At 38.3% G+C, this 23474-nt stretch overlaps 2 protein-coding genes across 4 annotated transcripts in view; one reads left to right on the top strand and one right to left on the bottom strand.

The window, feature by feature from the left end:
• Positions 1-11028, bottom strand: part of METTL25 (methyltransferase like 25) — a 69586-nt gene extending 58558 nt beyond the window's left edge. For all 3 annotated transcript variants that reach the window (XM_074902781.1, XM_074902780.1, XM_074902782.1), the window contains exons 1-2: positions 10746-11028; positions 4122-4286 (exon numbers count right to left, since the gene is read on the bottom strand). In XM_074902781.1, the coding sequence (XP_074758882.1) occupies positions 4122-4286; positions 10746-11028 (448 nt within the window). The remainder of the gene's footprint in view (positions 1-4121; positions 4287-10745) is intronic.
• A 16-nt stretch (positions 11029-11044) lies between these two features.
• CCDC59 (coiled-coil domain containing 59) lies at positions 11045-18476 on the top strand. The gene is made up of 4 exons (XM_074902783.1): positions 11045-11215; positions 12613-12835; positions 15223-15322; positions 17795-18476. The coding sequence occupies exons 1-4, from the start codon at positions 11092-11094 to the stop codon at positions 17954-17956; spliced, it is 609 nt and encodes a 202-aa protein (XP_074758884.1). The 5' UTR covers positions 11045-11091; the 3' UTR covers positions 17957-18476.
• Positions 18477-23474: the final 4998 nt, after the last annotated feature.

The following is a 23474-nucleotide window of genomic DNA, read 5'->3' on the forward strand; positions in this document are numbered from 1 at the left end:
CCTCATCTCTATATCATCAGACCAAAGGAGTAGTTAGAAGTTGCTCCCTTGGGAAAACCCGCACATTTCTCCTACACCACCAATACTACAGGACATTTGGCTCTACTTAAATTGATGGAAATTTTTCTAAGTTTGCATGAGGGTAGAAGAAACTGTACCATTATTGACAAGCATGCTCCTAGAAAACAAGACTTTCTCTACACATCTAGGCAGATTAATAAACTTCCCCATTCTCTGCTTTTTGCACAGTATGTCTTCATCTGTCCAGAAACTGACCATTGGGCAAAAACTATGCTCATTCCTTGATCAGATCATGCTGGGAATGAAGCCAAGAGTGTTACTTCTTTTAAAAGCGAGTGGGGAATTTAACTGAGCTCATGAGAAACCTAGTGTTTTCTCTATTTTTCATAAAACCCACAGGATCTCTCTATTTCTTAAACATCTGTTTTTTTATAATAAATTGTTATGACAATACTTGAAATCTAATATAAACTCTATGAACTGACAAAAGAAAAAATACTCAAATACTTTTAAACAAAACAAAGTGCAGAAACAAGTGTCTGTTATTTCACTACAGATTCTCCTCAGTTTTAAAATTGTGAAGATCTACATGGTGTCCTAAAAAAACTCTTCATTTGTAAGCATTTCAAATGAAAGAAAAATAGAAAAAAACTGAAAACAACAAAAATATTTTTTTTTAAAATAAGGTCTCCTTTTTTGTTTAAATCTGAACATTTTTGTGTCTGGATAGGCTTATCAGAAGAAGCAGCAGAATGGGAACAGAAAGAAACAGACATTTAACTTCTTGACAGAAATAAAAGTTGTTTGACTGTTCTCTAATGCAGCCCTGTCACTTTGAACTATCACCACATAATGCACCTTTTACTCCTTGCTGTAGTATGAACTCAAAGACTGAATTGGGTAGCGCTGTATGAAGTACCATTTCAGAGAGCACTTAAAACAAATTAAGTATTTCCAATATGGAAGAAATGCAGAAACAAGACATAACTTACAAAAGCTGAGGTTACATGTAGAAAAATCACAGTTTGCTTATACCTACATATATAATGTATTTATCACCTTAGCTCTTAAAAGTTTCTTAACCATTTTTAGACTTCTTTTCCTACTTGTTGCAGAATGAACACTCTGCTTATATTTCAGCTCAGGGAAGATGATACAGTTTGCAAAAATCTAAGGATTTTTTAATATTTTACTGCTGCTGCATTTTCTGCAAAATTCTGATAGATTTTTTTACATTATTTTGAAAAACAAGCAGACATACTACAATCTAACTGTACTGGTGACTTTATATTGCCAAGACAACTGCAAATTTGAAAAAATACCTATACTAATTTTAAACAAACTGTAAATTCATTCTATCACAAAATTACTCTCTTGAAACAAATAATTATACATGTAGATCTCATTATGATGCAAGCAGAACAAGTTCTAATTTCAAAAACCGTAAGAAATGTAGAGATCCATCTCCTTTTGTGGTGAAAAGAAAAAGTGTGGTTCGAATACTTCACAGAAGTACCCTGGGTAGAATAGAGTAACAGAAAGCTTAATGTTACTAGTTTTAGCTGGTACTGAAATGTTACTTATTTCCACTGTGAACCCCTACCACAGGTAGCTGTTTCCCATTTGAAAAACTGCTTCAACTCTATAATGCCATTTACAGCTATATCTTTAGTTGGGAAGCTGAACAAATTGAGGAGAAACTGTCTTTTACACAGTGCTAATGCAGATCTCCCTAAAATTTCCTAGAGCAAGGTGCAGGGATTTTATACCCCAGCCATCTGTGGAAATTCAGACACACCAAATAAAGAAACTCAGTGTCACCTATACGGAAGTTACATTGCCAACATTTAATTCCATAAGCCAGAGTGAGGGACTGGGATAACCATATACTAAAAAGACACTGAGGCAGAGTGATACTCCAGCACATAGAATTTAAAGTTGGATTCATTAACAGTCACTGCATGACTACTACCTTGGCCATAAACACATTGGTAAAGGTAGAGAGTACTCTTAATCCAGTACTCTAGAGCAACCCTCACTTCTTACAACAGATATGAAGCCTGTAACAAGAGAAGTTCTCCCTGCTGGCCAAGCTCTTCTGGACCCAGTGTGTTCAGTGCAAGCAACCTGATGGTGTGGTAAGGACCACAGTGACCTTTGTTAGGAAGCAGTGGAGAAAGCCCTTTAGACTCAGAACTCCATTCTGCGTAGCTGTGTCCAAAATACACTTAAAATGTCTGTGCTTGCCAATTATTCCAAGGCAGGATAGCAAGATGTCTACATTAAGATGGTAAAGAAATTAGAGAACTATGCAAGTATGCAAACTGTGGGAATAGGCTCGTAAGCATGTTTGTCTTAGAACAAGAAAATGTATTAAAAACATCTGAAATGTAAATGGAATTATCCGGATGCATACGTTTCAGAATATGAGCAAGGCCATTGTAAAGTTGCCAGTTTTCTCAGACTTACACTTCTCCTGACTTGCAAGCTTTAGTATGTCAGGAAATTAACATATTTTCTGAAATACAGAATTAAGTCCAAAATATCTAAAATTGCTTAAAGTTAAAAGATCACAACTTCTATTTGGCAACTTGCACATTCTGAATCCATAATTTGGTATTTTGCTTCTGCCAAGTGATTGCCAGGAACTTCAATTAAGTTAATTTAACTGATACTTATTGCCAATTCAACATAAAGGTTTTGAATTATAATACCATTGTATACATTTGGAACACATTTTATTTTTCCTATGAAGTATGATTTAGAATTACAAACCCAGGCCCCAGTCACTCAACTGAGCAGCTCTCCTGCAAGACACAGAACAAAATAGTCAGCAATTACCTTATTCCTGATGCTCCATTCTGCATGACAAGAAGATGAAAGAATCCTTGTAGTTTTGCTTAAGAAAGCTAATCCAGGTATGAACTCAAATAGGATTATAACAAGGTAGAACTGGAGAATTACAGAAAATTATGCAGAACACAAGGAATGAGAGCATAATGAAAATGAAAAGAGCTAAAAAGCAAGCAGAAAAAAAGCAATGTACAGTTGTCCAACAAGAAAAAAGGGCTTCAGATAAATGAAGAGCTGGAGGAAAGAAGCCAGAAAGCAAGAACAATGCACAACAAAGCATTAAGACTATCTTAGCTATGGAATTTTAGTATTTCTGAAGAAATTAAAAACTGGGGAGCCAACCATGGAAAATGCCAAAGTTGGAACGAGAAGATTGTTATAGAAAATGGGAGATTCCCAACATATATATATATATATATAAAACAGTGTTATCACTTAGGATAAGAAATGTAAAAGTTTTAACGTATTACAGAGATAAAACGCACACTAAAAGGCAAAGGCTGCTCTGTCTCTGAAAAACTAATGAGAAATCTGAAAGACAGTGACAAATCTATAAAGACTGAGGACTCCATGAAGAGCACATTTTCAGTGAAAATGACAGCAATCCAAGTAAGTACAAATGCCAGTTTATTATCTGATACAAAAAATATAATCAGGGGTAAGACTTCCAGTGTCCAACTTCATGCCAACTTGAGAGTGTTTTAATCCAATTTCTTTAACTACAGAAAATTAAATTACTCCAGTTTTATGCCATATAATTGGTATTGGTCCAAAACATAAAGAATGAATAAAATATCTTTTTTTTTTGAGACATCAAACACTTATTGGGCCATATTCAGCTAAACACCAAAGCACATGTTAATGTAACAAGAAAACCCACTTGCCAGTTTTTAGGGGGAGACTTTTTAAAAAATGCAAGAATAGCAACCATGATTGCTGTTCAGGGAGAAGAAAAACAAAGGGAATGAACAAGAAATCTCAAAAAATGATGTGCCTGCTTGTCTATCTCATCTCCTTTAAAACTGAATCTTAGGAAGGGACTATAGGTACTGAATGCTGTGACCTCTCTGTTCAAATTTTAGCAAGAGAATCCATCTTCCAAACAAAGGCAACAAAGAATCTAGGAACAAATGAAAATCGAAGTGAGAAGCATGTAGGGAAAAAAGACAACAAACTACCCTCCAAAACCAAAACTCTGCAGGTCCTATAATAAATAAGTAAAAATTTAAATGCAAATTTAATTATACCTGTTGTTCCTTGATTGTCTCCTCTCAATGCTTCAAGCAGGTCTTCTAATGGGGTACATACTCCAACATTAGAGAAAGAATAATACTTAGCAGCTAGGGCAAACAAATGTACATTGATAAGCTTCTTAGAGTTTTCACAAAACACACTGGAAAACGTGTCATCATCTGTAGAGAAAAGAAAAAGAAAAGATTTCTGTAAACAGTGCTTAACATGTCCGTAATAGAGCTGACAGAGAACTACGAGCAATAAATACTTAGAGAAGAAGTAAGCATTTATTTTGCTTTCATAAGTGGGAAAACTAATTTTTCTTCAGCTGTATTCCCCCTTCAGAACCAAGGTCAAATTTCGCTCTTAGCTGAGCTACTCTAAATGCAGAAAAATCTACTGTTTTAGCAGAGTTACTTTAGTATAACCGACAAGAGAATTCAGTCAACATTATCACTTCTCTTTTGCTGACAAACTCATTATACATTTCCTAGCCACCCCCATCTGACAATATACACTACTACATTTTTTAAGAAATGCAGCTGTTCAATATATGAAATGTTTTGATTTACAATCACTATATTCACATACTTTCTAGCTGCTTTGTAACTGCTGAATCTGCTGGGAGAATTAAATTAATTTTTGTTACCAATCAAATGTGTGCCAAAGTTAGATTCCAACACATACTTTGTTTGACTCGGGATGAAATGCATTATACGAAATAAAGAAGATTTGAAAATAGACTGGAATGTTATCCTCTTACAAAATATTTCTTTAACATATGCGAGATGCATAAGAAACATCAGAATAAAATCTGATTTTTAAAATCTTCATTTTCATACATATGTATTACAGATCTATTAACTGCATTTTGGTTTACAAGCAGTATTTTTTCAAAATGTCTGTGGCTAGATATTGGGTGTTTTTAATTGACCTTTATATTTTAAATACATGAATTGTATCACTAGTGGGAAAAAAAGTGCTTTCTATCATTACAGTAGCATCAGATACTTGGGAGTGCAAGAAATACTGCCACTCTTCCTCCATATAACTGAATAGGAATAAAGTTCACAAAAACATGTCACTTTCATGTAACAAGTCTATTAGAAGATGCCTTTGTTGACTCCCAGTGTACAAATATATGCATTCTTTCCGTAATATTAAGCAGCTTAGCATTGTTCTTAACTTTCTAGTATTATTAGTAAAAATAAACAGAAAAGATATAAACCAACCTGAAATATCCTAATATTGACACCTAATATAGGTGTCACAGATACTATATTTATGTATTTGCTTTAGTTCAGAAGGAAGAAAATAATGCAAATGTTACTGACAAATTAGGTACCTATATGTTGTTTACAAACATGATTTATTTCAATACTTGAGATACATTTGTTTAACTACAACAGGCAGCATCTTTTAAGTGCATTAGTTTCCTTTATTGGAAATAACCTCACTATGCCAATGTTAACACCAGCCCTCCAAGGCATGTATGGAAATAGATAACTGAAAAGGTTTGTTTCAAAGTATCAGACTTGCCTACCACCTCAACCCAGAATGGGATCCTGGCCCAACAGAAGTTTCTACAAGGCTGAAGCCAGCATATATATCTCTTCATGCAGAAAAGTCAGTCTGATCAGATAACAGCTAATTCAAAAATGGGCACAAATATGCACACGAGGATGACATGTCTGCACAAGCTACCACAAGTTAAATATTTTGGTTTTTAGATAATTACATCAATACCGTGCTGAAGCTGTATCTGGAATGAAAGCTAGGGCTTTCTCATCAGTATCTACTGCAAGGTCTATAGTCACCTTTCTTCAAACTGAATCAACATCAGCCTCTTGGATACTGTAATGGCCATACCCTTACCATCTACAAAATGACCAAATGTAATGCCAATGACCTAAGACACCTCACTTCTGCAGCATCATCCAAAACACACCAAAACCAGTATCTCTCATCTCCTCTGTAAGGAATACATATTATATACCTCACTAACAACTTCCACCCAACAATCACTGTGGAAATAAACATCATGTGAATTACATATACAAACTTGCTACGGTACAAACAGAAAACTATCCTCAACCATACAAATACCCACCTTACACCACAGTACCCTGACAGTGATATGGAAAATCATTAAACCTATACCCTTGAAGAAATTTTTCCTTAATTTTCCCATCTAACTTTCAAATAGCTCACCAAGATCAACAACATCAGCAAATATTTTGCAGATTAACAAATACCAAGTGAAACCATGTCCTGTCATGCTAAGAAGTAAAACACATCTCTGCAGCCCTCACAACCAGACCCTCCCCATACTAAAAGGAGTATGAAGATCCATTGACCCTCTCACACTCATCCCAAACGTCAAACTGTTTTTTCCTATTCCTCAAATTTCTCTCATGGAAATTATGTAAGTGAAAACAACTGTCACAACACATCAGAATGAACTCACATCATCAATTAAGAAAAATCAGCGTCACTGAGATAAATTATTTCACAGAACCAAAACCAGCCTCTCAGTTTTGAGTTTAGAGGGAGCCAATTTAATTTCTTCAGGATACAAGCATGAACAATAATATTCAGAACTCTACTGCGTATTAAAACTGTGTACTCAGTAAATTGGTTTTATGGTATAAAAGAATACATCTATTGAGTTTACAATATTTAGCAACCTAATCCTTCTTTCACCCTACCTCCTTGTGATCTCACTACATCGCACAAATATAATTGATACTGAAACTTCATAATTTGCCTAGGTTACAGACTGATTATTGAAATTCACAGTTTTCTGCTTCTTTGTCAGAACTCATAAAAACTTATAAACCCAAAGCATGACTTTCTCTTTTTCAGCATCTGACACAGTAAAAGATACTAACACTCCTGACAAACCTCACTTAAATGAAATTAAATTTAGTAATACCCATATTCTGTAACAATCCTGAATTCGGCTATCTGATTAAGAACACAAACAGAAGTAGTAGGATCACTAGTATATCGTCTGTAATAACATTCATACCAAATTTAAATCGTTGTTCCGGATTGCCAACTCAAACTAAAAACCCAACAATATTAAGGTATCGAACACATGACTTCAAACTATGGAATGGCAGTTGTCTAACTATGTATTATCTATAAATATTGAAAATGTTAGTTTTCTCAAAATTTTTCTACTTTGGTTGCTCACAAGATGAAATCTAGGGGGTCTCTTAACCAATCAGTCCATATACTTGCAAATAAATCTTCAGAGGAAAGACACATGGGCCAAAAAATGGGAATTATATTACAAACAGTAATTTACAGTAAAATATGAAAATAATTAAACACAAATTTTTCTCTGCCTATGTCCAATTTAGAGCAATGACGTATTAAACAAGATGCAATATAGCAAATGTCAGCTTTTTATGTGTAAAAATATAAACCAGTTTTCTAGATCTAAAAATGGATCTGAAACTTTTCTATAGGGTACAACTGAAAACAAGGGCTCCACCCTTTATACAGTCATTATCATCTGATGAGTATCCGAAAATATTCTTTGAAACTGCTTTACAGAACATGCGATGTATTCTGTAGTAACATGATTATCTTCTTGCGTGTAATACAACAGAATTGTAATTTCTTGCTTGCTAGCTTCTAAAACTACAATTCAGCATATGTAATTGTCAAAATCCCTATAGTAACATAAAATATTGTGCTGAAAATGTTTTGTGCCAATCTGCAATAATGTTACTTTTTAGTGTGCAGAGCTATGTGAGTATGAACTGACAACTTCACATTTTCAGATCAGTTCTGTCTAATGCAGTTTATGTTTCCCTATAATTTAATTTCGGATCTCTATGGGAACAGATTCAAGAAAACTTTTCATAATAGTTTTGGGATTGTGAATGTACAAATGTAAAACTTCTCAAACTCTTTGGAAGCAAAGGTTTTATCATGTGAAATCAAAAGGTCATTTTACACATATTTTGAGTAAGGTACTTGGGGTACATAACCACAATATCATTTGAGCATGCAAAGTAAAACTATTTTCATAGCCACACTCCAAAAAAAGGTAGTTCTATGAATGATATCATGTTATAAAAACCTTTTAGTACTCATTTCAAGGTAAATGTAAATAACATTTAAATATGTTTATGATAATTTTGAAGAACCACCACACATACAGTTAATATTTTAGAGGAATATAAGGATGAGTCATTCCTGCTTAAGTTTCAAGATCTCTAATGGTTGCTTTCTGATTCCTAACATTATTAAGTTGTACTAATGTACTTAAATAAACTACAATATTAAGCTTCTCAATCCTAATTTTAATACAGGTTAATGGTGCATTCATTTGCAAATATACGTAGATGTTTGCAGGTATCTTCACTGAGAGACTCAGATTCTACTGCAATGTATTTTCATCATATGACTGGATGGACAGACACTAATGCAGTCAAATGACTCAGGCATGAACCACAAAATCAGCGAGCACATGCCCATTCCATTACAGTGCCTCCAATTTTGTCATGATACTGGGGACATCTTTAGAGTGTCTCAAAACCTTCCAAATGTTAAATAGCATACCAAAATTTTGAGGCTAGAAAAAAAGGGCAAGTCTCTATTGGTTTCCTTCTAATGAGCAGAAATAATCCCTGCAAAAATCAAAGAAGAAATTTTATATTTTAGCCGCAGTGTGAAAGCTTCATACCCTTCTAGAACACGTGCTTAATTTTAACCATAAATTGTCTTTTGTTCCAGTAACTTCTAGATCAGATTCTGTAACTTACATTTTGAATACAGATCATTAAATAACTTTCCGATTTTAAAATCTAATGAACAATACTCTGCTTTCCTGATTCTCTTTCTACTCTACAGGCCACCACTTCAATGTACGAATCATTTCATGGGCTTTCCCATAGAAACACATAAGTTCAGGGCAATTCTCCTTTAGTGGGTTGTTTTTTAGGGTTTTTTTGATGACTTATCTAACAATTAGTTTTCTTCCAGCTTCTATTTACATTTAATTTTATGTCCCATTGCTCTGAATCAGTTGTGACTCTGACATTACCTGTCCAAATTATGAGTTTTCCCTCTATGCTTCCCCACACTTTTCGTTGCTGACTGGATCACTGTCTTGTTTCCATCTGGCTCTCAAAGTTAATTCATAACCCAGTGTCTTTTTCATGAACAAATAAAGACTGTGAGGTTTTTTCCCAGATACCGCAACCCTTTAAAAATTAGTCTTACAGTTAATGTTTTGAAGGTCTATAGATCCAAGAGAGAAATGTTACAAGTGATGAAGCAATTCCCAGTTCTTCAGTCTCTCTCCAAATCCAAATCATTATCTTAGCTTGTCTTCTATGCCAAAAAGCACACAGCTCCACATGCTACTTTCTGTGGACCCTTCTATTACACTCAACGTGCTTTCCTGTCTCACGTGTCATTTAACATAGCATTTCAGAGAGCTATCTATGCTCCATAAACTTTGGCATAACTCAGGTTTTTCTCAGCCAAGTGCTTTGTCAAAAATTTCACCATAGTTTTGAAACTGATCTCTTTGCTTGGGCTCAGTCCCCCCAAATACCATACCGTACCTTTCAGATTCTTTATCTTCATTTCTGTGCTCTGCCCGAAGGCAGGTTACTGGTATGTCTCCCTTCTATTTGGACTGCAGCAAATTAGGTAATACAGTTTCACAGCTGGCTTCCTCTTGAATTGCTTGGAATTTACTGAAAATATGAAGTGCTTCTTAAACTGGTCTTGTCAGAAATAAAACTGCTTTCTGTCTTCCTTTGCCAGACACTCATTACTGATACAGAGGAAAGTGGTGCTTAAGCTTCTTTTCCAGCTGTCCTCCACATTTCCAGAGTTTCAACATTTGGAGGACTATTAACCGTTACATCTTTCCACTTACGTGGAGGGATCTTTTTTGGCTAATTTTACTTCTGTTCTTCAGAACTCAGTCAGAGCAAAGGAGTATGACAGTCAGGAGTTTCATTTCATTTCTAAACAAACCGGGTGAAACTTATGAGACCGTCATTATAACTACCACTACCAAGAGCCTCCTAAAGCACAATTCCTCCCACCACGGCTATACTTCATCTGAACCGTGACGGTTCCAAATATTATTAACCAAAATATATTCCAAATATATTAACTTGAAAAAGATGAGTGTTGCTGGTGGAGACACGGGCAAGAAAAAGCAGAAACGGCTTCAGGTGAGGGCAGACTAATAGAGCAGCGATGTGGGAACGGCCACGGAAAAAAAAAAAAAAAAAAGGCAGCTCAGCAAAGTGGTGTGAAAAGCTCCTGTTTTATTAAAGCAAGGAAAGTAATTTCAAGCACAGAAGGACAACGAGGTCTTAAGAGAGAGAAAAGAAACGATGCCACACCTGCGGCGCACGAGGTGGCTGCAAGGGGGAGGCACTGAGGAGCCCACGGGTGGCCCCAGCAGCCCACGCACAACAGGCGGCCGCCTGCAGCCACGGGAGCCCGCGCTGCCGCAGCACCTCTGGGGGCCGCCCCGCAGCGCTGGCCCCGGCTCGCGGCCCGGCGGCTCCCGCCGCCAGCGGGGCCCCCCCGCGGGGCCTGCGGGCGCCCCGAGCCCCGTCCCCTCCCCGGCGGCGCCCCCCGCCCCGACTCACCCCAGAGCGCCGCGGCGGCGCCGGAGGCCTCCCCCAGGGGGCGGCGCAGGGCCTCCAGCACGGCGGCGGGGCGCGGCGCCACCAGCCGCTCCCACAGCCCGCGCGTGTAGAACTCCACCGTGTGGGCGCGGCACAGCGGCAGCGCGTGCGCCAGGAACCGCGCCACGCGCCGCAGCGTCGCCGCCGCCGCCGCCGGCGACAGCTGCGGGGGGAGCGCGCCCGGCGGCCGCGACATGGCGCTGCGCTCGGCCCGGCGAGGCTGCGGCCCGGCAGGCGGACGCATCGAGCGCCGAGCGCAGGCGGCGCAGCGCGGTGACGTCTCTCGCCGCGTGACGCCGGGAGGGTGATGGCGCGGTGCGGCCGGTCGGGACCGGAGGCGGAAAATGCGGGCGCCGCGGGCCGCGGTCCCCGCCGAAAGCGGCCGTGGAGGCCCGTCTTGCTGCGCGGCGTCTTGGGCAGCGTCCAGGAGGGTGAGCCGGGTGGTGGGGCGGCCGCGGCGGGCTCGAGGTCATCTCGTGGTGGGAGAGACGGTGCTGAGGGAGGCGCGGCCCGGCCTGGCCCCGCTGGTCGCGGCCCTTGGCCTCCGGCCGTGCCGCCGAGCTGCCTTGCGCCTGGGGCCCCGGCGGGGTCAGGCCTACCTGCCTGCCTCAGTGAAGGGCCTCGCGTTGCGGAGCGCAGAGACCCGTCCTCGTCCGCTGCCCGAGGGGTGGTTAAACGCGGAGTACGGGAGTGGTCGGTCAGCGGCTCGGGGCCGGTGGCTCTAGGCAGGTGGGGGACGGCCTGTGTGAGCTGGAGCTCCCGGAGCCCGGTTTGCCCAGCCTGCTCTTATTCAGTGGCACGCTCAGACCGCGTACTGATAGTTCTCGGTTTTAGGACTCGCTTTTAGTTTTCTGTGAAGCTGCATATTTAAAATAGAAGCATATTTAAAAGCAGGTTCAGACCATTGACAGGTAGTTATGTAAATGTAAAAGTGAACTGATAGGAAAATGAGAATTGGCTTTTGCATCGCTTTTCTGAAATTTCAACTTTGGAGAAAGAATCAGAGGAAAAGTTGAGACTAACTGGGACTTTCTGCCCTTAGAAAGTATTTTGTTAATGAACATTATAAAGTCAGTATCTTTTAAGACTAGTGCAATAAAAATTAACATATTAGGGAAAAAACATGTTTAACTTAAGTGGTTATATCATGATTGAGAATTAAAAAATCATTACCTGATGTTTCCTTTAAGGCTAAATCATTCTATGACACAGCCTAATTTTGAAGTTGTAGAAAAGCTCTTCCTGGAAGATGTAGAAAGAAAGTAGTAGCGATAAATTTTCTGTTTGTGTGACAAGCTATAAATACAGTGTAATACGGTGATTTGGTGACTTTTTTCCCTGTGGCCTTGCAGCTGCAGAGCAGCTAGTATTGCTTATTATTATTGCTTAAGTATATACTTAAGCAGCTAGTATTGCTATTATTAGTGCCTTGAGATTGTCTTTAGGAAACTATTTTGATGTTGCTTATGAAGCTGTCAAAAGTAGGAGAGAAGTGAAATGTCGGTATATCTTTTCACTGGATTTGAAAAATATTGGCAAAGGTGTATAATGTTTGAATGTGCATTAAGTAATATGTTTGCAATGGCATCTAAAGGGTTTAGGCAATAATTTTCAGTAAATCTGTACAAGCTGCAGTGCTACAGTAGGGAACAGATTTCTAACGGTGTTTTTTCCTTGAATTTTTGACTGGTCCTTATTGAAATTAGCACAAATAGTGGCTTTTTCTGTTTTGGGAAGAAAATGGATTGAAATGGTCCTGGCAGCAATTGGATGGTTTGATACTACTTCAGTGCAGATGTATTTAACTCCATTTTTCTTATGTTTTCAGGACGAGGATTTGCATTTCGGAGAAAACAAAAGATTGAAAGACAATACAGGAAATTATTGAAAAAGGGAAGAAAGGTCCCTTCACAAAACGATAATCAATTTACTGATACTTATCCAGAGCACTTGAAACATCTTTATCTAGCTGAAGAAGAAATGCTTAAGAAGCGGCGCAGGGCTCCAGATGTTTCTGTTTTATCAGAAGAAAAACTTAACAAAGCAGTAGAGTAAGTTTTTAAAAATATGTCTCTAAAACCAAGTAATTGTTTCCATCATTAAAGAAATATTTTAGATCTCACACTTTATGTGGACTTCAGTACCTTGAATTGCTTTACTAAAAAAAAAAGCCATTAGGTCTTAAATTTTTTCCTAATTGTTAGAAAATTTAAACATAGAGTTTTGTTGTGTTTGCATCAGAATTAGAAAGCAAAATCGATGATGTTTAGGGCTTGATTCCACAGAAATAATCTGACAGTTACCACTGTACTTTAAGGATAAGGTTCAGCCCAAGAGCACTAAGTGTGTAGCCGATTTCTTACCATATTTATAAAGATAAGAGCCTGCTTTTCAGGTTGTGTGCTTTTGAGTCTGCAGTTTTCCGTTCAATTGATTCTCAGTATTTTTAAATTAGTGTAACTTTTTAGAAACATTTTTTGCGTTATGTTTCTGTTCCCAATTTGATAAATTGTCATTTTCATATTGCACTGTTTTTCCGCTAAAAGGATATTGTATGCAGTTACCTTTTTGTGGTGTGGCTATTTTGGGGGGAGATTTTAACTGTGAACTTTAGAGGAAAAAAAAAAGATAAAACCTTAAGGCAATAAAGTGTTCTTGATCAAAGTAATAATTTTAAATAATAAAGATGTCATAGTAGTTTGCCAGTGGTGTTTGGGGTTTTTGGCTTTTTTTTGTTTTAAACTTAGTTATAATTGGGAGAAGTCAAACGGAGTTTCTCACTTGCAGTCCAATAAATGTCAGACAACTTAAACCATTTTTTTTTTCCCCTGTGTGATAGCAATTCCCCCTGAAATCTTGGTGAGGTATGGCAGTAAAACAAAAAACATAGTCACTCAGGTCTAACATTGTCATGGCAGTGTTTTTAAACAGTATGGTGTTGAGATAATGCCCTTTTGTCTTCAGTACAAGGAGTGTCATAAGTCTTTGAATTCCGAAGTGTATCAAAATTTACATTTTCCTGGGAAAAATGCTGGAGAGGGGGCGGGGGAAAGGCAGTCAGGTCGAAGCCCAGCAGTAGGAGAAAGGTAGATTTTTGTCTGGAATAGGCAGTTAATTCGTGGGGATGTCTGAAATAGGACAGATGTTTTCTTTAAACCAAGAGGAGGTTTTAATTTTGCTTAAACTATGGTCATTGTGTATGTAAATCAGAATTAATAATTCTGAAAAAATGTGACTGCTAATCTGTGAGGTGGTGTGCTGTGTAGGGCCAGTTAGGTAGAACTTCAGTGTTCATGGGAATGTAAAATAAGACTTGGATTAGGTAAATATTTTTAGCATATATTGCAATTTAAGTAGTTTTGTACTCGAGAGGGTGAGGTGTCATTACGCAGTATTGCCACAAGATGGAGATGAGAATAAAGCAAAGATTTGGGGGTTTTTTCCATCCAGAAGAGTGGTCTTTTTAAATGAAAGTGTAAGCAAATACCTTCTCATTCCTTTTTGATTGTCTCCCTGAAGTCTCCTAGATGATGATGGCTATTTTTCAACTTAAACATCTAGCCAGGCTTAGGTTTTTCAAGTGTGAAATATCTTTGCTACCACAGTGCTACCACACTGCTTATGTAATGGCTTTATTGTGAATCAGAAAAAAAAATGTAAAAGTAAATAATCAGAAAAATCCACTCAGAGTAGTGTGACAGTAAATGCCAGACAAATGGCACTGGTTTCTTTTACTGTTTTCTTTAGTGAAAAATACCTGGGCAGTTTTTGATACTGAAATTTGGAAGGAACGTAATTTCAATTCCTAATTTCAGAATATTAAGGACAATAATATGCCATCTCCTTCAGGAAGAAACTTTTAGAAAGGCATTGTTACCACTGTGCTTTTTCACCTTGCCATGTCAGCCTGACTTCTCTGGCAGGCAGTCTGCTAATGGCTAGCTGTCCTCAAAGCTCTGCAGTTGCATCCACATGTCAAAACTAGAAAGAGATAATACAGCTCTAAGCTAGTGTGTTCAGTTTTTCTATCTGAAGAGCTCGTATGATGGGGGGAAAAAACCCCTCTTTTAGGCACTCTTTAAACTTCATGAAACATAATCCGTGTGAAGATTCAGTAGGTAAGGTATATGTGTTACTAAAAGTTGTGTGCAGTCCAGCCTTCGGTACAGTTGGCACTGGAGGAGTTTTAGTTTGGTCTGTTTTCACGCTAGCTGCTCGTGACGTTACATGTAATGGTATTGTGTATCATGGAAGAGTGGTGTAAATAGGTATCCATTCAGTGTACAAGGATGAGCCTTCTGAAATCTGTGTTTCTAATATACTTCCCCAAATATGCAAAAAAGAGTGGAAGAGACTGGTTCTGCAGTGGTTGTGGGATATACGGTTATGTCTGCTTGGTGATCGTCTGTATCTGAAGTACATGTATTTTTTCTTACAGGTCCGTTACACCTGAAGGGAAGTTTAAGAAGAAAACGTCCAATCAGAAGGCAAAAGAAGAGTATGAGAAAATAAATGCTGAGCGTGCTAGAAAAAAAGAGGTAAATCTTAAACAGACATCTTGATTGTAGACAAAGACTAGATTTCATTTCTACCTGTCTGTCTTCCATCTGGACCCAAATAGAACCATGGGAGAGGAACACAGGTATTAGTATTTTAGTCTTTTTCAACTTGACAGTGATATTCAGGCATGCAAGTGTTCAAAGTTATCATTCTCTTTGTTCTGACTGTTTCTGTCTTGCAGGATTTTATTATGTCAGTTGGTACATCAAGAAAAACTTGAGTTTGATCTGCATATCCCAGTGGATTATACCAGACCTCTTAAATGTTGTAGAAGGGAAAGTAATAACAATACCGTCATCTTGTGATGAAAAATGAAATATCCATACTATTTCTTATGGTGTTACCATAATGCAGTCTTCATTTTACTTTATGTGCTTTAGTCAACAGTGAAACAATTAAATGTAATAGTATCCACGGCCATAATACTTAGTAATTTTTTCCCCTCATTCTAATTCTTACTGTTTCAGGGTATATCTTCATATTGTCATTGTTGAATTATTCGAGACAGCCTTATTTAACTGTGTGCTTTCCCTGTAGGTGGTTCATTGCCTTGTAAAATGGCACACATTGTAGAAGTTGTATAACTTACTGCTGACAAACTAAATTTCAGTAACTGTATAAATATTACATAAATATATAGCTGGATAAAACATATTAACTCTAGCTGTATTGAAAACTAGAGTAATTTTTATGCAAGCTGATCTATGATTCTAGGTGAGTTACATGGTTGTTCAACTGAGAGCTGCCTTTTTGCATGTTAGATTCAGATCATGCTTTAAGAAATGCATGTTATGACTACCTTAGAGGAAATAGGAACAATTGAATACCCAGCAAAACTGAAAGGAATTTTCTTTCAGCAGCACATAAGAGTTGCCTGGAGGGAGTTGTTAGCATTTTAGGTCTTATTCAAGATACTTGGACAAAGCAAACAGCAGCTACGTGCCACAGTAACAGTAATCATTTGTGTGGAATGCTGATACAATGATCATATACTTTACTGTCATGTATATATGTTAGCAAATTGTGGATTTGCTGGTATTTATTTTGGAAAAAGAAATAAGCTTAAAGGCACAGTTTTGGCCTCCACGCTATATAAAAAAGCTAGGATTTAGTAGAGATCAGAAAAAATAAAAACATAAGTAACAACCACCTAAGTAAGAATCTCATACTTGCTTTGAGTAAGCCTTTGATCGGTAGCTTAAATGGATGTTGCTTATAACAGTATGCTGAACAGCAGTAAAATTAGCAGTAAAATTATTAAGTAGGAAGTGAATTACAGGTTGATGCTACTGTGGTTAAAAAAAGAGAGGAATTAATAATATTGATCATTGTTACAGTAAAATAAGTGAAGCATTCTGAATGGAGAGATGCTGTCTTTGCAGGGGTTTCCTCCCCTCCACACCTCCATGCCTCTTAGATTTCTATTTAGAAAGAGCATTCTTACTAATTTTTGTACATCACAGAAGCAATCTATGCCATGGAAAACAAAAACATAATTGATAAATTATCATTTGCTTGAGCATTCTGCAGAAACATCTTCCTTTGTGGGCAGCATGGCACAGCATTTTAAAGAATAAGCTTTATGAGAAGAAATCATCCAAGTGAACTGAAGCAGGCCTTCAGCCTGATTTGTGATGTCTTGCATATTTTGATAAGACATGATGTAAGTGAACCAAGCTAGTTAGATTGCTTGTTGTGGATGTTTACCCAAATTACTTTACAACAGTAGAGAAGGGGGTGTAAGCTATTTTGTAAAAACTGAACATAACATCATGATTATCCATGTAGTCTTAAGTGCCTCCATTAATGTTTTCATTGTATGTGTGCTGTCCCCTCAACACAGAAAGTTTGTACAGTTGAAAATTCAGTTAGGGTGGTTTTTTTTTTTTCTTAGTAAAGACAGCAGTCTGTGTTGCTTTGAAGAGGACAGATCACTAATAGTTTGGTATTAAGTTGCTGTAGGTAACGCTGCTTGTGATGCTGTCCCAGTATCACAAACCCACCCAACTTTCAGCTCCAGATGTGTCCCATATCCTATCTGCCACTCCCATGCAGATGTGTCCAGTGTCCTAGCACATCTGGATTGGCTAGACATTTACATGGGGACTGCTGGATCAGACTCTTTCTTTCTTGAACTCAGGGGGAGAAAGTGGGAAATTTTTGTCATGTTGTCACTTGAGAAAAGTCAGGGAGCTCATTTCACAGGAAGGAAGTAGTACACAAACCTTATCGTAGGATGTTCTACCAAAGAAAACTTAGCTCTTGAAGCTTTAGGCAACATAATATCTTTTGATTGCTGTATGCATTGAAAGAGCATCCTGACTAATGGTGCTTCTACTGTCAGTATAAAACCTAAGTGCCAGTATCTTTACAAAATAAATTTTATTGCTTATAGATAGCTTCATAGTTATAGAATGTAGGTAATTATTTCATAATCTTATCTATTTCAGGAAGCAGAGAAAAGAAAACAACAAAGAGAAGCAGCTCAACGGTTGTACAAGCAAAAGAAAATGGAAGCTTATAAGATATTGAGTAAGAAGACAAAAAGAGGACAGCCAAATCTAAACTTACAAATGGATTTTCTTCTTCAGAAAATACAGCAAAATACATAAACCTCTGTATACATGTTAATTGCAAGTTTTGAGATACCTGTGACATTTTATTAAATTACTTTTAATAAATAGTGTCTTTTTGATTCTATATAACTTTTGTCATTGGCTGGATTTATTTCATTAGTCCAATAGTGAAGGATATTTATCCTGAAAATGTGTTCTATGCTGAGAGGGAGAGAGATCTGGTAGCTTGAGAACAAATGGTCTGTATTTCTAAACTTAAATTCTATTAGCTGTGTAATGTCCTGAATTCCAAATCATTAGAGCCTAGTACCATATGAACGTGAATCTACATAATCTAAAGCATTTGTTTTCTAGCTCTAACACTTCCTACAGTTGTGATTACTAAAATTAGGCTTACTTGAGAGGAGTAAAATAATACATGCAATATAATTGATATCTCAAGAACTGCCAAGGGTAGGAATTTGTTTTGTGTGATGTTGGATAGGGTTTTGTCCATGAAAACAAACTGTACTTGGATGACTATTATTTATCAGTCTTCACAATAAAATAAAGCAAAACGGTTTGAGTGTAAAGATCTTGTAGACTTAACATATACTTTGTGCTTGGTGATTTATACTTTGGTGATTTGTTCATAAACAAGTAGACTTTCTAGCTGTGAAGGAGCAGGTAGATGGGTTGAGGTTGTATGTTGAGCATATCAGGTTTCTAATTTTGTTCTTCAGAACATCTGTACAAAAAGAATTCTTTTAAACCTTGATTTGGAGGTGCAACTAATCATTTTTGGCCCATTCTTAGTAAAACTAGTAAGTTTGCAATAAATCAAGTTAACTATTTTCCTTAAGTTTATACAGGATAATAGTTACCTCAGTGTGCTGTGGTAGTCAAGACAGAATAGGGTTTTTCTGCATATAATAAAGACTAGTTGGACATTAAGAAGTATCCTGGAAGAAATTTCTCAGGACATGCGCTCTACCATTTGCAATATGCTTACAGTATTAGTGTTAAATTATTTACAGTATTATTTAGAAGTTGATGTCATCTGCAAAAAATTCCTTATTTAAAATACATGTGAAAAATAGATAGTTTGGAATTGTATGACAAGTGCTGTTAAATGAGGAATAGTTTAGAAGTCTGAATTGGATAAAAAGTTTCTTGTGACAGTATGATGAGGCATTTTCCACCTCATCTTGTTAGAGTTTTTGCAAGGCTTTGAATCCTTGTCCAGTGATGTCATTTAGGAAAAAACACAAGTCATAAGGTGGTGCACCAGCAGAAAATGTGGGAGCTTTTCTTTAAATGGGTGTGTCCATTCTAGGAGAGTATAAATTTGGCATACTTTTATTCTGTTTTACACTTGTCCTTATGTTTTTTTTTTCTGGTAATTGCTGTAATTGCAAACTTTGAGTGGCTCTGCACTGAAACATTATAGATCATGTCTGCAAAGTGCCCAGAAAGTAGGAAAGGCAAAAGGTTGTAGTATACATAGTCTATTTCAATTCTTGTCATTCTAAGCTGTCAGCTTTTATTTTCAAAAAATGCAAACTACCTCTATTTTCAGTGACTAGTTTTTATCAGTAGTGCAAAAGACTTCAAATACTAGCTTCATGTAACTTCTGAATAACAAAACATCTTCCATCTGAATTAATGGTTGAAGTTCTTCCATTTTTATTTGTGTATGTCAGTCTATATGATCTTTTATCATTCTTTGGCTAAGAAAATGTTAAACACAAATACTCTGAATTGTCTTCTTAAGACCTTGGTTTGCAATCAGTTCACTTACCTACAGGGCAGATGTTTGCCATGATGTCAGCTGGCTGGAAAGATTTCAGAAAAACGTGTCTTAGACCAGTAATTCTATTGATCAGTGGCCATCCTGGTTTACTGGTATTGCTGTGAATACTGGTATACAGTCTCAGTACACATCTCTCTATATCAGTACAATACAGATACAGTGTTTATTTATAAAGTATTTGGATAAAGTTGAATAATGCATTTGAAATCAGATTTTTTTCTGTTGTGTAAAACTGAGTGAAAACTTTACTATCAAAATATTCCATGTGCTTGATTCTTCCTGGAGCTTAAGCTAGGTAATATGAGCTAGTAAGTTAACTACCCTTTTTTTTTTTCCCCCATTATTCCTTAGCAACAAGAACTCTCAGTTGTTGATCAGTGCAAAAGAACAGATTTCTGCTCTGAAAATAAATCTTCATTTTTTTCCTTGCATTATTCTCTAGTTTTAAGAATTAGAATTTTGAGAGAAATTCAAGATTCATATCTGTTGCATAGCATTGATAATTTAATCATACCTCATTCTAACTTTAATTGTTGCCCTCTATTTAGTCTTTTTATTCTATGTTCTTGGTGATAGTTAGTATGAAAAAGACCAGGTTTATCTGATTTTCCTGAAGGCACCTGAAAATGCCTCTCTCTTTCCCCAGGGCTTCAGATCACTTGATGAGGCAGAGCACTTAACCAAAACCAGTGCAGTATCTGTCCTTTTTGTCACTTTTCACCATCAAATTCTGTCCTCCTGTTTTGCCAATTATTAGGCCTAGCATAAAGGACACAGCCAGCATAAAGATGAACCAATAACCAAATTGTATTGGATACAAAAGGGTCAGTGAGCACTGGGGGTACAAACAAATCAGTCAGATTATGCATAATCAACATCAATCCCACTGACCCCAACAACAACACCACACAACCAACAATGGGTGGAATAAATGGTGAAATGCAGTCTCCCATAGAAGGGACAGGAGACAACTGAGTCAACAAGCCAAACACATAAGACCAAGGAAGCCACATACTGAATCTCTACACAGCCCACATTTACAAAAGCCAGACCTGGCTGGAGCCCAGTCCCAGGGAGGCAGGAGGTCCTTCCCCAACACAAAACTCTGCAAAGGGCACCCACCTCACAGACAGACACTGCCCCTGCCTGCAAGTGGTCCCAGCTTTTATCCCCAAGTGGGACACCTGACCTTTGCTTACTTAATGCAGACACCTGGGGCTCATTTACCCAATGGCTCTCCCTGCAAGGCCGGCACCACCCTGGAGGGAAGCCTAAAGGTCAACTCACCCCCCTTTGTGAAGGGCTGTGGGAATCACCCATATGTCAACCTTAATTTGGGGCTTGGGGTTGAAACCTCAGCATTTCACTCAGCCCCTTCACATATGGGTGGACCACAGCCCTCACACGATCTCTAAGTGTGACATCTTTATCTTTTATTTGGTTACAGACACTACCACAGTCATCTCAGCTGTTTCTTCATATTCTTCACTGTTGTGGTCTTTTTCATTGGAAGATCAGTGTGACTGTGGATCTGAAGCTGATGTCATCTGCTCAGCACAGTTGAGCGTCAACTTGTATTCCAGTCTGTATGCTGCCCATTCAGGTCAAACACAATTTGTCACAGGAATGATTTCATATTCCTGGCAGCGCCACACAAGACCTAGAAGACAAAATCTGAGACCATTGTTATTCCCTCAAATAACATTTATTTGTGGGGACATGTTCCCATTTTTTCTGTCCAGGCTCCATGATTAGGATGGTGTTATCTTTTCCTACAGCTGTTACTTCAGCTGGCTCAGGGGGGCCACTCGGCCCTTGGACCCATACTTTTGCCCCATTACTAGAGTTGGTGAATCCAAATCCTCTGTCTCCACGAACAGTAGTGACTTGGGGTGGGTCCCCCCTCCTCACCACTGTTTTCAAAATTGGTATTATTAATGTCTGTGCTACTCTATCATTGGGTTGAATAACCAAATCTTGTTCACCATTATTCAGCAGGATTACTTTGATCTCTCCCTGGTAGTCTGCATCAGTCACTCCTCCCATTACATGAACGCCTTTTAGGGCTAGGTTTGAGCAAGCAGTTAAGCCAAAGTGTCTTGGGGGAATTTGGATTCCTATCCTGGTGTTAATAACCCTTGTCTGGCCTCAATTTATCTTTACCAGTTCTGATACATAAAGATCTAGCCCAGCAGCGGGCCATTGCACCTGGAACCATTTCCCAGTAGGTTAAAGTTTCAGTTACCATTAGAGGCTTTATTTGCAGATTGGGTGTAGTCATACACATCAAGGGTGTCTCCATCTCCCCGATGGGTCTATTGTTGAGGGTGTGGAGCACATCCATGAGGTTAGATCTCCATCGGGATAGGTTTCCATTTCCCAGCTTTTTTAACTGCTCCTTTAAAAGAAGCCCATTCATTCATTCATTCAATTAATCCTGCAGCCTGTGCCTAATATGGGATATGGAAGATCCACTGAATGTTATGCTGCTCTGCATATTGCTGTACAAATTTATTTCAGAAATGGGACCCATTATCAGTTTGTATTTGTAAAGGGATGACATAGTATAGGATTATTATATCTATGGTAGAGGTAGTACTATGGTGTGTGGCTTTTCTGCAGGGATAAGCAAGCAAGTATCCTGAATATGTGTTAACTGCAGTACAGTTGTATTTGCACCCTCAGTCCTGGGGTAAAGGGCCAATATAGTCCATCTGCCAGATTTGTCCTGGCAATTTCCCTCTTCCCAATTCTCCTTTTACGATATTTGGTACCAGGCGGTTATGAGTATGCTGGCACACAGGGCATTGGGCAATTATTGTTTTGATCATATCCAGTGACATAACTATGCCACGCTCTTGGGCCCACTTGTAAGTGGCCTTTTCCCCAAGATGCCCACATTTCTGGTGTGGCCATTTTGCCAAGCCTTCATGGTCTTCTTGAGGGAACTCCAGTCCGGCTTGGGAAATCTTTAGCTGGTTATCAGTGAAAGAACTGTAAAGACACTCAAGTGAATTTATATTACTATGAGCATCTACATGGAATACTGTCACCTTGGTTCTTTGAACCAATTCCCAAATATCTTTCTATATTGCCTTTCCACAGACCATTTTAGAATAAATTTTCCAATCTTTGGCTACCCATGTTGGCAGCCAAGTAGCCAACCCATTTTCCACTAACCAAGAATTGGTGTATAGGTGACATTCCCCTAAATCCTCTTGCTTTAAAGCCATATATGCTGCATATAACTCAGCATATTGGCTATTTTCCCCTTCTCCTGTGGTCTCCAGAAATTTCCCTGAATGAGGATAAGCCACTGCCTTCCAAAACCTTTTCCCTCCTATATATTTAGCTGACCCATCTGTAAACCATGCGTGTTCCCTTTCAAGAGGTAACAGCTGATCCAGGGTCTTCCCCCATTGCACAGGGGATTCCTGTTCAACTATAGGATCAGGCTTTATCTCTTGATCCTGCATGGGGGCAGGCACTACTTGCTCATGGAGGGCAGCAACACCACCAGGTCCCACCTTTGCTCTGTCCTGGATGTACCATTTCCATTTTATAATGCTCAATTCTTGTGCATGCCCTATTCAGTGAGTCTTTGGAGAGCTTTTAACCCACTGCATAATAGGGATTTGGGGGCACGGGGCCACCTCGTGGCCTATTGTGAGCTGCTCGGTTTCTATCAAGGCCCAGTAACAGGCTAACAGTTGTTTCTCAAACATGCCTCTGGTTACTTTCTTCCCCAAAATCCTAAGGGGA

This window comes from Athene noctua, chromosome 3 (assembly GCF_965140245.1).
Source record: "Athene noctua chromosome 3, bAthNoc1.hap1.1, whole genome shotgun sequence".
In the NCBI taxonomy this organism is placed as follows: Eukaryota; Metazoa; Chordata; class Aves; order Strigiformes; family Strigidae; genus Athene; species Athene noctua.

Excerpts from the sequence above, each read along its gene's own strand:
- CCDC59 (XM_074902783.1), top strand. The coding sequence starts at position 11,092 with ATGGCGCGGTGCGGCCGGTCGGGACCGGAGGCGGAAAATGCGGGCGCC. Across the intron at positions 12,836-15,222 it reads AAACTTAACAAAGCAGTAGA|GTCCGTTACACCTGAAGGGA; the intron begins GTAAGTTTTTAA and ends TTTTTCTTACAG. Across the intron at positions 15,323-17,794 it reads AGCGTGCTAGAAAAAAAGAG|GAAGCAGAGAAAAGAAAACA; the intron begins GTAAATCTTAAA and ends TATCTATTTCAG.